At 41.0% G+C, this 17,109-nt stretch overlaps 1 protein-coding gene across 1 annotated transcript; it reads right to left on the bottom strand.

Annotated features, from left to right (window-relative positions):
- Nucleotides 1-9,900: 9,900 nt before the first annotated feature.
- Nucleotides 9,901-17,088, bottom strand: LOC144526071 (putative methyltransferase DDB_G0268948). Its single transcript, XM_078263269.1, has 6 exons — nt 16,776-17,088; nt 12,821-12,981; nt 11,942-12,158; nt 10,867-10,967; nt 10,420-10,557; nt 9,901-10,275 (listed from the first exon to the last, which is right to left on the bottom strand). Exons 1-6 carry the CDS (start codon nt 16,884-16,886, stop codon nt 10,185-10,187), a joined length of 819 nt encoding a protein of 272 aa, XP_078119395.1. The 5' UTR covers nt 16,887-17,088; the 3' UTR covers nt 9,901-10,184.
- Between the last annotated feature and the right edge of the window lie 21 nt (nt 17,089-17,109).

Genomic DNA, 17,109 nt, shown 5'->3' with positions numbered 1-17,109 from the left:
AAAAGTACAAACATCAAGTACAAAAGCAAGGAAGTTGGGCCATATGTTTATAAAGAAAGAAGTAAAGATGACAGGACAGTTTTGAGTAGAACATCAGCAGTTTGAAGAATAGCTGAGTGGAATATGTTACAGTCATTGCAGTCATCAAGTCAGGAAAAAGTAGTAATCTCATTATTGTTTACATTTCAAACCAAACTCCAATTTGTTTACAACAGATCCAAAAACAAAGCATGGCAATTCCCACTCAGCTACCCTGGTCTGTATTAGGCTACCACTGTTCAGCTATCGTGAAAACCACTAAAGTTCTAAAGTGTTCTCTTAGCAATGGCAATCAAAGCTGTGGTAACATTACACAAGTAAAACATGTGTTGAACGGAACCTTGAACAAGTTCAACAGAACTTTGAACGTGTCACTTAAAGGGATATTTCACCGTTGGAAAGACGAATATATCTTTAAATTGTAGTAGAAATGTGAAAAAAGTATAGAAATTGGTGCCTTCTAGGCCGAGATAAGCCAGAAAATGTGTTTTTGGCTCATATGGATGAAAGACACCAAATCCCAGAATGCACTTACTTCGCTGCTTTAGACTCCACTCCCAAGCCACGCCTACCGTTACAGACAGACAGTGAGGCAGCATTCAACTCAAATGTGTTTTATTGTCATTTCAACCATATACACAAAACAACGTGTGTATATATATATATATATATATATATATATATATTATTTTTTAGTTTTTTTTTAATTTATTTATTTATTCGGGACAGTGCACATTAATGAACAATCTAACATTTCTGTACAGACTGTAAATGAGCCAGGTTATAGCATAAATGCTAATTTATGCTATAACCTGGGACTTATCTGCCTAGTCCCGAGGCAGGAAGACAACAACATACAAGATAATACAACACAAAAGAACATGACAATATACAATATCAAGCAAGAAAAACATTAGCTCACATTCAGGCAGATTACATTACATCAATAAAATTAGTCAAAATGATGACATAACTGGGAACTTTTAAGAAGTTGGACATTCTCTAATGTTTGTTATGCTGTTCCAAAATTGACCTCCTCTGATAGACAGAACAGTTTGTCCAAAGGTAGTTTTTCTATGCGGGATCTCTATATCTCCTTTAAATGAAGCTCTGGTACAACAACCTCTGTCAGACCTCGGTTTAATGTATGTAGAAAGTGAAGGTAGGGCCAGTCCATGAAACACTTTATAAATTAAACAGCTATTTTTAAAATGAATACAATTTTCAAAGTTGAGCATATTGTATTTTCCCAAAATATTACACTGATGGAATGAATTTTTGATCAAGTATTTTTATAGATTTTTTGAATAACATTTCTATGGGTTTTAAAATTGTATTTCCAGTGAGTGACCAGGTTGTGATGCAGTAATCTATATGTGAAAATATCATTGAATGTAGGAACATTTTAGCAGTAGTTGTAGTAGTTGTCATTGATGGTCTGATTTGTTTAAAAGTTTGTAAATTGAATGTGATTCTATTCGCTGTAAGTTTGATGTGTTTTTTAAATTAAAGTGTTGGGTCCAGTGTGACACCGAGGTACTTGAACTCCTCTACAATGTCAAGTTCCACTCCCCCCAGGAACACATTGGACCGCTCCAGTTTTATGAGTTTTCTTTTTGTTCAATAATAGGCAGGATTTAAGCAGCCAATACTGTAGATTCTCCAGTGATGATGTAAGGATGGATGATGCTTCCTGTGTGCTTTTAGAAGGTGTAAAAATAACCGCATCATCAGCATACATTTGAAAACGGACTTTTTGACAAACATTTGGCAAATCATTTATATATACAGAGAACAATACTGGTCCCAAAATAGAGCCGTGTGGGACCCCTGCTGAACATTCCAGGTAAGATGACTTAGTGCCACTAACGCTCACAGATTGTCTTCTGTTGGACAAGTAAGATTAAAACCAAACTAGTGCATCTTCTGCAAAGTTGAAGTGAGTCAGTTTAGACAGAAGGGCTCGATGATCTACTGTATCGAACGCCTTCTTTAAGTCCAAAAAGACTGCACCAACACAGGTGGTTTTATCAAGCAAGGATTTCACTGTTTCTATGAAGACATAGTTTGCCGTCTCTGTGGAGTGGTACTGGCGAAACCCAAATTGCATGAAATGCAGGAGAGAATGGCCATGGCTGAGGTGTTTATTCAGCAGCTTGGCGAGCCACTTTTCTGCAACCTTAAGGGGCTTTCCGACCGGAGGGATTTTTGCAGGGAGGGCCACTACGGGAAGCAGAGGGACCACTCGGGACAGGGAACAGAGAGGCACAGCACAGATGGGACCCCTCTGGCGGTCAGTGGTGAAAGCGGTGTCCCTCTGGTGGTCGGCGGCGAAGGCAGAACCCATCAGGCGGCCGGCGGAAAAGGAGGTGTCCCTCTGGCGGTCGGCGGCGATGTCCGTCTGGTGGTCGGGCGGTGAAAGCGGTGTCCCTCTGGTGGTCGGCGGCGAAGGCAGAACCCATCAGGCGGCCGGCGGCGAAGGCAGAACCCATCAGGCGGCCGGCAGCGAAAGCGAATCCCTTCTGAAGGCCGGCCGCGAAGGCGAAACCCCTCAGGAGGCCGTCCGTGAAGGCGAAACCCCTCAGGAGGCCGTCCGCGAAGGCAAAACCCCTCAGGAGGCCGTCCGCGAAGGCGAAACCCATCAGGAGGCCGGCCGCTAAGGCAGCATCCCTCAGGCGGACAAGCAGGACGGTTAAGGCTGAATCCATTGGGAGACCTGGCGGGCCAGCGAAGACTAAACCCCTCTGTGGGCCAGGCAGGCGATGGGTCAGTTGGGCTGAAGACAGGCGATGGGTCAGCTGGGCTGGAGACAGGCGACGGGTCAGCTGGGCTGATGTCTGCCAACAAGGCAACAGGATCAGGAACATGCAACATGCAACAAGGCAACAGAATCAGAAGTCGGCAACTCCACCGACAGGGTAACTGGAGCAGAAGTCGGCCTGACTGGCGACAAAACCCGAGGGGCAGGAGTCGGCCGGACCGCCGACCAAACACAAGGGGCAGGAGTCGGCCTGACCGCCGACAAAAGCAAAGTCTCAGGGATGCTGCAGTCGGGCGAAATTTCAGGGGTACCGGGAAAGGGCATAGTCACTGGGGCAATCTCAGGGACAGTCCCAGGAACGCCGCAACCGAGCAAAGTCACTGGGGTGTTGGAGACCGACAAAGTCGCTGGGGTGCCGGTCAGCCAAGACTCTGGGAGAATGGTCAGTGTAGACTCTGGGAGGTCAGTCGACCTAGACTCTGGGAGAGCGGTCAGCAACGACTCTGGTAGAACGGTCCGCTCTGGCCCTGGAACGCTGGTCCACTCTGGCCCTGGAATGCTGGTCCACTCTGGCCCTGGAACGCTGGTCCACTCTGGCCCTGGAAGAGTGGTCATCGAAGACTCTCGACGGCTGGACGTCAGCTGAGACTCTGGACGGCTGGACGTCTGCGGAGGTTCTGGACGGCTGCATGTCTGCGGAGGTTCTGGAAGGCTGCACATCAGCGGAGGTTCTGGAAGGCTGCACGTCAGCGAAGGATCTGGAAGGCTGCACGTCAGCGGAGGATCTGGAAGGCTGCACGTCAGCGGAGGATCTGGAAGGCTGCTCGGCTCGGAAACGTTAGAGAGCACGGGCTCAGGTCCACTGGAGAGCGGTTGAACCAGTGCATGGCGTCGGGGACCATGTCGACCACGTCCTCTTGCGGCCTCCACGGTTCCCAGAAAATATGGCCAGACGGGTCCCTTCAAAAGACTGCTCAAGGGAGCTGCATGAAGGCGAACTGGACCGTAGATCACCAGCTAGTAATCTAGCGGCTTCGGCCTCCTCAGTCCGTCTAGCACATTTAGCTAGGTACTGGAACAAAGTCATATAAGTCTCTGGCTTTCCTCCAGGTGGAGAAACTTCCTGACTGGGAGAAGCAGGCAAAGGGGTAGGCGGGGTCAAAGACAGAGAACCTGTAGCCATAATGCTAGCAGGCCTAGAAGCAGGCAGGCTAGTGGGTGCTAGCTGGCTTGGAATCTGATGAGGAGCTGGTTCGTGACTGAGTGAAGCATTGGTGGAGTTAACAGGTTTGATTGAACACAATCCTTTATTAAGTGGAGGAGCTGGAGCAAAAATGAAGCTTTTCCAAAACCTTCTTACGAGCCAATGCCAAAATTGCCTCCTTCTGGCAATCATCGTTAGCCTTCCTCCACCAGGCTTTGAGTTCCATAAGTTCACACATAAGGTCATGAAGTTCATCAGAAATCATCTCTGCTGGGTCCATGTTTGGTGGGAGCATTCTGTCACGGAATGTCAGGAATGGCTTGGACCCAAATGCAGTTTAGATGATTTATTAAACAAAAATCAAGTACATACCAAAAGTATCCAGAAAGCAACAGGCAAAAACTAATTCCAGAACAAACAGAACAGGATCTCAAAAACCGGAACTCAGAGACGAAAGGTAGACTCCAGACACGGACACAGTCACAGAACACACAGCAACAGACTACACGGCAAACAGAATGAACAGCAACAGAAACGTAAATGCTCCCACACAAGACAAAGACAACACAGATACTAAATACACAGGTTAACAAGGACTAACAAGAAATAGGTGACACAACAGGTGAAACAAATCAGGGCAGAACAAACAGGCGGGAAAATAAAAGACAGGAAGTAAGTAGATAGGACAAGGGAGACAAGACAGACTTCAAAATAAAACAGGAAACAGAACATCACAATCATGACAGTTAACTTTTATTTCCAATCAATCATTGTCCATTTTATTTTGCTTTCCAATTAGTTTATTAATATTTTGCCATATTAGTTTGCCATTTCCATTTGCACTTGTAATATTTGTAATATACTTGAATAAATTTGCCTTGGCTTTACGTAGGTTTTGAGTTGTTTTATTTCTCATGGAAGTAAATCTTTGCCTATCAATGGTAAGACCAGATTTTAAAAACACTTTAAGTAAGATGTCTCTTTCATAAGTATTTTGCAGTGATTATTCAGCCAGGGTAGATGATTTCCCCTTTTTTTTACCTTTTCCTCTTTTTATGAAAGGTTCCATAACATCTCTAATTTTAGCGTGAAGTATCTGGGAATTGGTTTCAAAATCATTATCAGAAAACAATTCAGACCAATTAACTTCATTTAGAATAATATCAAGATTTTGATGTAGATGTTTTGGAATATAATTGTAATGTTTATGAAATGTAGATGAATTAGTTTTTAGGTTTTTACTTAATTTTCGGGAAACAAATACAATATTATGATCAGAAAGCCCTGTAATCAAATTGTATGTTTTACCAATCCTTTCAGCATGGTTTGTGAATAACAAATCTATTTTAGTTTCCGAGTGGTTTGTTATTCTGGTTGGTGTTTTTATCATTTGTGTTAAATTAAAATAGTCAGTAATTAGTCAATAGTCAATAGTCAGTAGTTGTTTAAGAGTTGTTCGTTCCCTCTTCACATTCCAATTAATATTAAAATCACCCATTAAATGACATTAAATTTGTTTGGGATGTCTTTGTAATGACAACTTGACATTAACCAGGATGACATTACCAGAGGATGTCTTTGTCATGACAACTTGACATAAAAGAAAATCCACCTCTTTTTGTATTCATGACATGATTCATGAACAATGATTATTATAATTAGATGTGCAAGGTTAGAGACCAATTCCAGCACTTGATCAGATATATGTGTGACAGGATGTTTCACAAAACTGGCTGTCATGACACTATTATGACAGTGTAATGGATAGATTCTTAGATATCAAGTAAAGTGGTACCATTTTTGTCATTAAGATATCATGGATAAGACTTGCTGTTATGACACTATTATGACAGTGTAACTAATAAATATTTTGACCTCAAGTAAAGTAGTACCATTTTGATTTGTCATTAAGATATCATGGATAAGACTTGCTGTTATGACACTATTATGACAGTGTAACAAATACATTCTTTGACCTCAAGTGGTACGATTCTGATTTGTCATTAAGATATCATGAAGGATAAGACATGTCATCGCACACCAAATTACCTTCCTAACACATTATCATGTGATGTAAAAATCTTTGTTGACAGTATGGTTATGTAGTTGATATCAGTGTGAATTTGGACCAGAACCAGAAGAAAACTAGATTGTTAAGAGCCAGAGAATGGAACGTCAATAAAGAGACTAGAAAACCAGGATACAGTTTGAGAAGTGTATTAATATACACAGAAACATGGCATACATACAGATAAACACAGGTATGAAAACTAACAACTGAAATAATAAAGTGTGCACATAAATGAAACCCTTTTCAGTTCTATGAGCTCAATTGTTCTTTGATGACAAGAGTTCAGATATGTTCAACGTTGGGGCCCATATGAGTTTGGTTTCTGTTTGTCCTACCACCATGAAGAAGGAATCCAGGGCAATCCGTCTAAGTTCAGAGTCTCGATCCTGTAGCTCGCCACCCAGCCAACTGAACTGGGAATCTCTAAACCCTGGAAGTCTCTGGGATCTGAAGAGTCGATCAGTATCCCACTGTGGACTGGACCTTAAACTCACAATTTGTACTAATATTCATTCAACAAAAAACCCACAGCTAGCAATAGTGTTGAAAAGCAACATTACTTTCCATAACCAGTAGATAGAATCATTAGCCTTTTCACAGGCAATATGGAGTAGTCCGCTAGCCTTTTGTGGCTAATTACCCTATTAGCATATGAATGCAGCACCTTAGCTAACCCGTTAGCTTTGCGCTATTAGCACCGATTAGCATGGATGCTAGCGAACTCAAGGCCTAGCTAGTGCTAAGGAGAGACTCACCATTTTGCTGCTTTTAACTCCGTGACGACAGTGGATTCAAACAGCTCTCTTTTGCTCTATTTACAACAAGGCATAGCCAGTATTAGATAGTATTTAGTATGTAGAATGAATGTCTACTGTCAAGTAAAGTGTTACCCTTTTCCGTATGTTGCTGCTCCATAATAAAAGCTTTTAAATAATAAAATAACGGGGGGACTTATATTGTGAAGGATTTATAGGAAATGAATGAAACCATTATGACAGCAAAAAATCATAGGACAGAAGTTGCTTTCCGAATGTATTCATGTATTTCACGTTTCCTTTGTAAAATCTTTGTTTACAGACGTGTGAAAACTAAAGAGTAATTGGGACTCCTGGCTGGTTCATGCTTAGCTACCTATATGTGATGTTTGGCTCTTTAGTACGGTGGCCGACAGGGGCAAACGCCCTGCAACTTAAGACAACACATGCAAATAGACAAAACACAAGCAATTTAAGGAAACATCTTCATTCATTTGACAACACGTGCAGCATTCAGCAAACGCTCTGCAAATACACACAACACAACCAAATACATAAACGTGCTGCAAAAAGAAAAGCACACAAACCCCGAAAACAAATGCAATAAAAAAACACAGCATCCAGATTACACAACGGAAGTTCTCCAGACCTCTAGAGGGAGCAGCTAAGTGGAACAGCTGGATTTTCGACCCCACGGGGAGAGAGGGCTCTGCCTTTTTATTAGAGTCGGGTATGGCTGCCTGGAGAACTCCCGTCTCATGCCTCCCGTCCATAGACTGTATATTAAATTTATATATATATATATATATATATATATATATATATATATATATATATATATATATATATATATATATATATACACAGTCTATGCTCCCGTCTCATGCCTTCCCGGCTGGTGCCGTCCCTGAGCTTCGACTTTTCAAAATCAAAGCTTGCGTCTGGTCCCTATGTCTTCGTACTTTAGTGTTTTAGATGTTTGTGAACTAAACAGTACGGCAATCATGCTAATGAATACAATAACTTTTTCAGCAGATGTCTTACTTACAACACGATGGAGTTAGCGAAGCAGTTTTGTGTTTATATGTGCGGGCGGGATTTATTCAGTTTGATAAATCCCACAGTAATTCAGCTGGTTTACTAAACAGGGAGGGACTAGAAATCCTGTCTGTTTTTTGTTTTTTGTATTTCAAGAGCGAATTGCTCCACAATATGAATACAGATTGATCACCAATTTTTCTCTGATCAGTCTCTGCTGATTGAGCATCACCTGTGACCTGAGCCGAGACACACCCACCAAACGAGAGAAAACATATCTCAAACATGTCTGATTTCACAGCAGTTGCACACCGTTTCACAACGGTGCACACCATTCTGAGATTGAACGTGCCCCGCCGGCTCTCTCTCTCTCTCTCTCTCTCGAAAATCCAGCTGTTCCACTTAGCTGCTCCCTCTAGAGGTCTGGAGAACTTCCGTTGTGCGCTTTTCTTTTTGCAGCGCATTTATCTATTTGGTTGTGTTGTGGTATTTGCAGCACGTTTGCTGAATGCTGCGCATGTTTTGTCAAATGAGTGAAGTTTTTTTTCTTTTTGCATCGCTTCTTTTTTCGGGGTTTGTGTGCTTTTCTTTTTGCATTGTTTTTATTTGCAGCAATATTTGCAGAGCGTTTGCTGAATGCTGCACGTGTTGTCAAATTAATGAAGATGTTTTCTTAAATTGCTTGTGTTTTGTCTATTTGCGTGTGTTTTCTTTAGCTGCAGGGCGTTTGCCCCTGTCGGCCACCGTACTTTAGCATGCTCCAACGCCACTTCCACCTGGGCAGGACTAACGTCTGTCCCCACCACCGAGGCAAAGTGTTTGGCCAGCAGCACTGTTCCCTGTCCTGAGCCGCAACCAACATCCACTGCCAGCTCGAAGGGATGTCCTTTCTGCCCAAATATTGAGCACGTTATACAACATTGCTGCAAAGTTAGTTTTGCTATTTCATCCATTGACAATGCTATTTTTTTTTTTACACAACAAATATCACAAGTTTTCCACTTATCCTTTTTTCCAGGAAGTCAAGATATCAAAATGTTTCCTATATTGCTAGTAAACCTATTTAAGGTGAGATGTAACTTTTGCTAAACAGCAGCAAAAAGAGGCAATTGCAAGATAAAAGCACGTTAATTTTCCCTTCATTTTCCAATATTCTTTTGTCAGTTTCTTTAAAGACATCATCATTAGGCAATCTGGCTCAAATCGAGTGGAATGGGACCAAAAAATAGGAAACAGTCTCCCGATAAGGTACGCTGTTTTTGATTCTTAGTTTTACCTTTGTGAAAAAAACATTGAAATGTTTGCCTGTGACATGCTAAGAGAAGAAAATATTCTTAAAGTCGGCGAAATGACTCAATAATGTCACTTATATAGCAATGCCAATTTAAAGTTAGCTAATAATAGCTAATATTAGCCATGATCTCTTTGTCATACCAGACAAAGTAATGCGTTTTATTGCTAATTGATTACATTTTTAATTTGTGTTTCATACTGTTGCTTTAACTTTTGCATAACTCACCCCCTATGTGTGAGGATGTGATGTCACATTATCAACAAAGGGTTCGTGCAGGTTTTATGCTGATTTTTTAAACTAGTTCTAACCAGTCATGCTGATAATCAGTAAGAGTCTTGCCGTTTTACTTTAATACAACTCTTAAAAGATTTTATTGCAAAACCAATAGGTAAAAGTCAGAAAATTCACAATCTAGTTCTCATTATTTGTTATTGTTATCTACTGTACATTCTGTTTGCCTTTTACTTACTGAGAAAGAACAGAGAAGCATAATGGGCCACACACTATGCCATGTTTTCAAGAGCTTGGCTGAAAACTTCAAAAGACTTTGAACGCTTTAAAGCCAAGCATCTAAGCACCCATACTGTGAAACAACAGTGGTAGGTAATTATTTTTCAAAAGAATGCCCAGTTATGTAACCTCTCAGTGTGCATTTAAGGCTGTAAGGGATCAGCTGTTCTATTGGGAAACCGTTTGAGAGGTAGTTTCACTGCAAAATGAAAGACAAGTGACGCAAAATACAGTAGATGCTCTATTGACAGATATCTCAACATACCACTGGAATACAGATCATCTAAACTGGCCTGAACACTCTTCCGTACGAGCAAAAGGTGTGTTAATGATTATGTTGTAAGTCTGGCAGAAAGGTCTTCGTCAGCTTAATTATGCACCTGCATTACAAAAGACAATTGCAAGGAAATCAAAGAGTTCTAGTAAGAATAAAGAATATAAGTATTTAAGGTCATCTAAGACTAAAAAAAAAACCCTCTCTCAAAACACACACCCCAATGACACATTGTTGATTATTGTGGTTTTGATGCCAGGACACAGAAATATTCCATTTCCTGCTCTATTTCAGTGTCAGGAGACGTGACTCCCATCTCCTCCAGAAACCTGTGGAGCAGTGCACAGATTGATTATTCTGCTCAGTGCTCAAAGTAAAACATTCAGACAGTTAATATGTACAAAATGGATGGTTATAATAACAGACGTGTGTGTGTGTGTGTGTGTGTGTGTGTGTGTGTGTGGCTAGATGACCTCTTCTGAGTATTAAGCAGCAGGTCTTCAGCAGCCTGGGGATCTTTCTTCTTGTAATCTTGGAACATGGACCAGGACTCAATGAAACCCACCAGGTTCCTCACCGAGAGTGTTGAGTTCACCTGAATACGTTCAATCCTGTTGTACCATTTTATTGACTTATTATTACATATAAAGACAATTAAACAATACAGTGGCATAATAAAACACACTTTCATTCACATAACTTAACTGTGCATTTATTGATTCAAGACAGCAATAATAACTGCGTTTCTGTTTTATGGAACAAGGATACGTGATTTCAGCTCTGAGCGCTCTGTGTGTTATCTTAGCCAAACAAAGGTATAACAACTTAATCCTCTATCTGACTTCGTAGGGACAGCAGACAATGGTATTGTATTAAGCTATCACAGAGGTGTGTTTATTGTAGGTGTGTATGGTAAATACCTCTCCTTGTCGGGAAACGGGATGGCTGAGTAGAGCTCCTGCAGCTTACTCTCAGATACAGCTACTTGATTATTAGTGTAAGGCAACAGCACCTGCCTCACCTGCAAGTGAACGTATAGAAATGTTGTTAAGATGACCACATCCTGACTATAGCAATGTACTTGACACACTCAGAAATTGAGTTTTTTTCCCCAAAAGTGTTTAACTTTAAACCCTATAAAGGTAATTATATTTATGTGGCCAACACAAATCTAGCATAGTGCACATACTACTCTATTAGCTCTATGTTAACAGCAACACGTTCTCACTCCAAACTCGTAAAATACGGACGTTTGGACAGTGGCTGAAGTGACGGAAAAAGCGCCCTTCAGCGTGTTTGTAGAACGCACCAGGGAGAGCAGCAGCTACACGGGGTTTGAAGATGACATAGCACTAAGAGCGACTATGGTAGCAAGTAGTATGAAAGGCCAAAAGTCTGCATAGGGAGGTTGGTTGGGGTGGTGGATGGGTCAAACAACACAGGATTTTCACCCAGGAGATCGGGGATCGTGTCCCGCGTGTCACGTTTCCTAAACCAAACCGTCGCTTTCTTAATTTACTAAACCCAACCATCCCATTCTTCTTTTCCTAAACCTTACCGTCCCATTCTTTACCCAAACCCAACCGTTCCGTTCTTCTTTTCCTAAACCCAACCGTCCCGTTCATCTTTTCCTAAACCCAACCGTCCCATTCTTCTTTTCCTAAACCCAACCGTCCCGTTCATCTTTTCCTAAACCCAACCGTCCCGTTCTTCCCGTGTGTCATGGAAACGTAAGCCCACCCACAACCTTTCCTTAACCTAACTGCATCAAAAGTGACGCCAATAGACCGACCAAGCACGTTTAGATAAAGCACGTTTAGATATGACGCTAAAGGAGACTTTTAGCGTTAATAACAACGCCAAAGGCACCTGACCAAGCGTCCGTATTTTACGCGATGGGAATGAGAATCATTGCATTAGTGATACAGCTATTCACAAAAGCTTTGCATTGCTGATCAGGTTTAACATGACTGGAGTGAAACTAGAGACACCCACCTCTTCATACACGTGATTGAGTCTTTCTCCACAGTCCTGGTAGGTAAGTCTGGTGTTAGAGTAACTGAAGCCCAGCAGAGCCATGCAACCCCGGGGTTTTAAAACCCGACTTGCCTCAGCCAGGAACCTTGTCTGATCAAACCAGTGGGCTGCTGACGCTGCTGTGAGCAAGTCTACAGAACCATCTGGAAAAGGAAGCTCCTCTGCTGTCCCCTTCCTGCAGGGGCAACAGTCAGGTCACACTGATTTCCAGTGATGGAAGAAGTATTCAGATCCTACTGATACCACACTGTAAAAATACTCTGTTACAAGTAAAAGTCCTGCATTTAAAAGTAAAATTATGTAAGTATCATCAGGAAAATGTACTTAAAGTATTAAAAGTAAATGTACTCAATGTAGAGAAATCACATTTTAGAAACGATCAAAATTGTTTTATGGTCTAATTATTTCAGCTGGACTTGAAGGCCGTTATGTTGTTGGGTGGTTTAATTTATAATTAAGCGTCCTATTTTATAAACTAGCCTACATGTGTTTTGTGTGCAAAAAATCTTATTTGTAAAGTAACTAGTAACTACAGCTGTTTGTGGAGTAAAAAGTAGAATATTTTTCTCTGAAATGTAGTGAAGAAGAAGAAAGTGGCATGAAAAGAAAAGACTCAAGTAAAGTACAAGTACCTCAAATTAAAGTAAAGTAAATAAGTACATGACTTGAGTAAATGTACTTAGTTACATTCCACCACTGCTTATTTTGCACTTTTAAATAAATCGTATTTACATCATTTGTTTCCAAACCCTTCTGGAACGTTTGCATTTCAACGTCAATCTTTATTTTCAAAGAGAAACTACGTCCACACATGTAGAGCAACTCACACACTCCTACCTGTATGTGATGTTAGGGTATCCTGGCACAGCTCTGGCCTCCTCCAGTTGACTCTCACTGATGTCGATGCCCACCACTTCCTGGAAGTGCGGTGCCAGTAGCCGGGAATTCTGACCTGTCCCACATCCCAGATCCACTGCCAGCACACGTGGCTGTCCCTTCTGAGGATGGGAACAGATATGCAGTAATTGTTGTCAATATGTTGAATGATGCAGATTTTTGCTTCATAATCTAGAGATGTTCCGATACCATTTTTTGCGAATTGGCCGATACGAAGTACCGATCCGATACCAGCGTGGTAAAAAATACATCTGTTTGATTATGTTTTAACAGCTGTATACTACTAACCCCGTATGGATGTGATAGGATTGCTATTATTGTTGGATGGCTGGCTCAGGTTAAACTCTTTGTGAAAAATGAACAAACAGAAACAATGAATGCCACAGAACATTCTTACATTATCCAGTTTGACAGTCAAGTCTTAATGGAAAAAGGACATAAATAAACTACTTTAAAGGGGTGATAGAATGCAAAACCGATTTTACCTTGTCATAGTTGAATAACGACAGTTCGGTGGGTAAATAGAACATACATAGAAGCTCAAAATCCCATTGATACCCCTTTACTATGCAAATCTCACATTTTGAAACTGCCGCTAAAAATGGGCGAATCTGAACAAAGCTAAAAGTTGACGTAAGCATCTCAACTCCTAGTCTTTGCAAGTGTATCTCGCTGCAGCCTGCGGGAAGGCCACATCCAAGTCAGCCATTTTTCTTTGCTTACGTCACTCCCCATACGCTCGAACGGACCAAGACAGCCTGGTGGCATTTTTTACTATGAAGGAAATTATTTGGATAAATGTTTTCATTTTGAATCTTTTAATTTTATTTGAAATTTTTATTTCCATAAATGTAAATGATCTGAAAGAAAACCGAATATTCACCAATTTAAAAATGACATGAAATTCTATTTTGAAACTTTAAAACGACTGACAAATAAGAAAGCCATCTGGACTCCTAACATTTACAATTAACGCCTCTTTAATGTAAATTCCATGCGCCCCTTTTTCATGTATGTATGTATGTATGAATTTAATGTTTTCAATGTGTTTATGTATCTGTACTTGAATAATAAAGTTTTTTGAAAAGACAGCCTGGTAGCGAAGCTGATATAGCCTCTTGTTTCACATTAGATAGACACTGATGATGTAGGCTAAACACAAATGGCATTTCATGCAACAACTGTGAAGTTTTCATGTAGTTACTATAATTGGGCCGGTGTACTTTTTCGTTCATTTCATTTCCGATTTTGAAACGATATCCAAATTTGAAAAATGGGTCATTTTAAAGCTTGTTAATATTGATGACAATGTGTTCAAACGGAAAACGAGCCATTTTTCATTTAATTTAGCCCTCAAAAGTATAATGGTGTGTTGTTTCGTTGAGGACTTTCCTATTAGCAGCAAGAATTCAGTGTCTATTACAACCAAATGTACAAAGAAGCATACGGTGAAACTCGAAAAATTTGAATATCGTGCAAAAGTTCATTTATTTCAGTAATTCAACATAAAAGGTAAAACTAATATATTATATAGACTTATTACTTGCAAAGCGAGATATTTCAAGCCTGTATTTGTTATAATTTTGAGGATTATGGCTTACAGTTTATGAAAACCCTCAGAAAATTTGAATATTGTGAAAAGGTTCAATATTGTAGGCTCAAAGTGTCACACTCTAATAAGCTAATTAATCAAAAACATCTGCAAAGGGTTCCATGAGCCTTTAAATTGTCTCTCAGTCTGGTTCAGTAGAATTCACAATCATGCGAGATGCTCCTTGGATATTACCTGCACAGTAACACACCTAATCTAAGTATTTCAAAAGGTCAAACACACATACAGAGGTCTAGATACAGTAAAATCGCTACGTGATTACCGTTATATCCGAGGGTTGAAGTTGCATTTTAACGGGGCAGTGCAAGTTGCTGCTGTGGTTTAGCTGAAGCTAACGCAGCCTGAGCTTTCACGTTATACACAATATCAAAATCAAATCAATATCACAATATAAAAAGGTGTTGACCGTTGACTTAGCTAACAGTTAATTTACATGTCTACGAGCATGTTAGCAAACTACACCAAGAGACAAATACGGAGGAATATTGATAGAAAGCAGGGGAAACTAGTACTTCCATACTTTTTAGCATTAGCTAATTAGCAACCTGCCTGCCATTAGATGTTAGCTTCCGAGCTAGTTAGCAGCTAGCCCCAGAGGCTCATGAAAACAAGGCTTTCACCGGAGCAGTCTTACGGTATTTCCGAACCACTCTTTTCGTTTCAAAATTGGAAATCAAATGAACGAAAAAGAACACAGGCCCAATTACATTTCACTGTTGTTGCAGGAAATGTCATTTGCGTTTAGCCTACATCCGTTTCGATCACCTAATGTGAAACAAGAGGCTATATCAGCTTCGCTACCGTCTTGGTCCGTTCGAGTGTATGGGGAGTGATGTAGGCAAAAAAAAAAAAAAGACTGACTTGGATGTGGGCAGGGCTTGATGTCAAGCCCCGCCTTCCCGCAGGCTGCAGCGAGATGCTCCTCAGTCTTTGTCACGCCCCAACATTTGCATAGGCTACACCACTGACCTGAGGTCAGCTTAGTCTTCTGAATCTAGCTAGGTCATGCAGATCTCCAGAGGTCCGCTATTTAATTACAAAATTCACTTCTGAAACTTTTTTATGCGAGAAATCAACTATGTAGAGGTCAAATATGGGCCGTTTTACGAAAATTGATGGCTAATTGCAAATTTTGTCCGACTGTGTGTCGCAGTTCAGCAGGAGCTCAGCAGGCTACATGACAGCGGCCGGTGCTGCCTCGCCACCCGGCGGGTCCTACTTCATAGACTCGCTGTGAGCTGGCTGGATCTCCGTCACGAAGGGAAGCCCGCAGGGCTCCATACCCACGCAAAGTCACCGTTTCTGGGTTACTGGACTACAAAATGCCGAGGCCCTCATGGAGGGCCTGCAGCTAGCCACGATCTTTACCCATAGGATTGAAGGGACAGTAGCAGCTAACAAAATCCCTAATGTTCACAAAAATTCATTAAATTGAAATCGGACACCATTGTTAGCTTTATAAGACCTTGGGGTATATGTTATATAAGTGGCATGACGAAATTCAAACTGTAAATATACTCTAGTTATGCCGGCATCTGGCAGCCAGCCTGCTCCGCGGAGCCCCGGTAGTCCAGTAACCGAGAAACGGTGACTTTCACTGGGTATGGAGGTTGCCGTTTTCTAGTCAGACTGTGTGGAGCTCCTAAAGTCCAACACGTCTTACCAAATTTGCAATTAGCAATCAATTTTCGTAAAACGGCCCATATTTGAGCTTTATATAGTTGATTTCTCGCAAAAAAAAGTCTCAGAAGTGAATTTAATAATGAAATAGTAGAGAAACAATGTATAACTTTGCAGTGTCTGAAATATGAGACCTGCTGTCTCGTCTCCAATGTATGTGTATGTAGTTCGCTCAAACCAATCAGTGCGCAGCTCATCTAGATGATTCATCAAGCTCTTGTTCCAAATAGGGCCATATTCACAGGGTAGTTAAGGACCCATAAAATAGCATTCGAGCAATTTTCAGCCCAAAAAATGTTACATACCCTATTAGGAGACCTTAAGGAACAGTGTGAAATACCCTATATAATCATTCTATCACCCCTTTAATATTTTAAAGTAGATTGTCTTTGGGGCTAAATTACGCAATATTGGATCGGTGCATAAACTCCAGGACTTGTTGATACTGATACAAGCATTTCAGGCAGTATCGGAAAAGCCTCCGATATCGGTATCGGAACATCTCTATCATAAACTCTTGTTTTGTGCATCAAATAGGCAGAATTAATGCACTATGATAACAGAATGTAGTGCATATTCACAGTGTATTTAGCCATGGCCTACCTTTTTATCTAGGTATTGAAGAATAATGTTCTTAACCTCATCTGGAGGTGTAAAGCGATATCTTTGGTAGATTGAGGCATGATCCTTCCCCTCAAACAGCAGGTGTGTCATGATGGTCTGTTTTTTTCTCTTTTTGTTCTGTTACCAGTTTAGCTTTCTCTGAGCCTGTGCTCCAAAACAACCTCCTTTGTTCGTCTTTGTTCTCTTTCAGTCTCCTGTCTTGTTTGCCTTTGTTATGTTTCCTTGCTTTTAGCCTCTTTTACCCTCTATGTGTCTTCTCTCTTATCTTGCACCTTCTTTTCCTTCTGCTGCCATTTTGTAACACACACTGCCC

Source organism: Sander vitreus, chromosome 11, assembly GCF_031162955.1.
Source record: "Sander vitreus isolate 19-12246 chromosome 11, sanVit1, whole genome shotgun sequence".
Taxonomy (NCBI): domain Eukaryota; kingdom Metazoa; phylum Chordata; class Actinopteri; order Perciformes; family Percidae; genus Sander; species Sander vitreus.
Note: the sequence above shows the minus strand (reverse complement) of the source record. Positions and strands in the feature narration are given on the sequence as shown.

Excerpts from the sequence above, each read along its gene's own strand:
- LOC144526071 (XM_078263269.1), bottom strand. The coding sequence starts at position 16,886 with ATGACACACCTGCTGTTTGAGGGGAAGGATCATGCCTCAATCTACCAA. Across the intron at positions 10,968-11,941 it reads TCAATCACGTGTATGAAGAG|GTGAGGCAGGTGCTGTTGCC; the intron begins GTGGGTGTCTCT and ends GTTCACTTGCAG. Across the intron at positions 10,276-10,419 it reads CTGCTTAATACTCAGAAGAG|GTTTCTGGAGGAGATGGGAG; the intron begins GTCATCTAGCCA and ends ACTGCTCCACAG.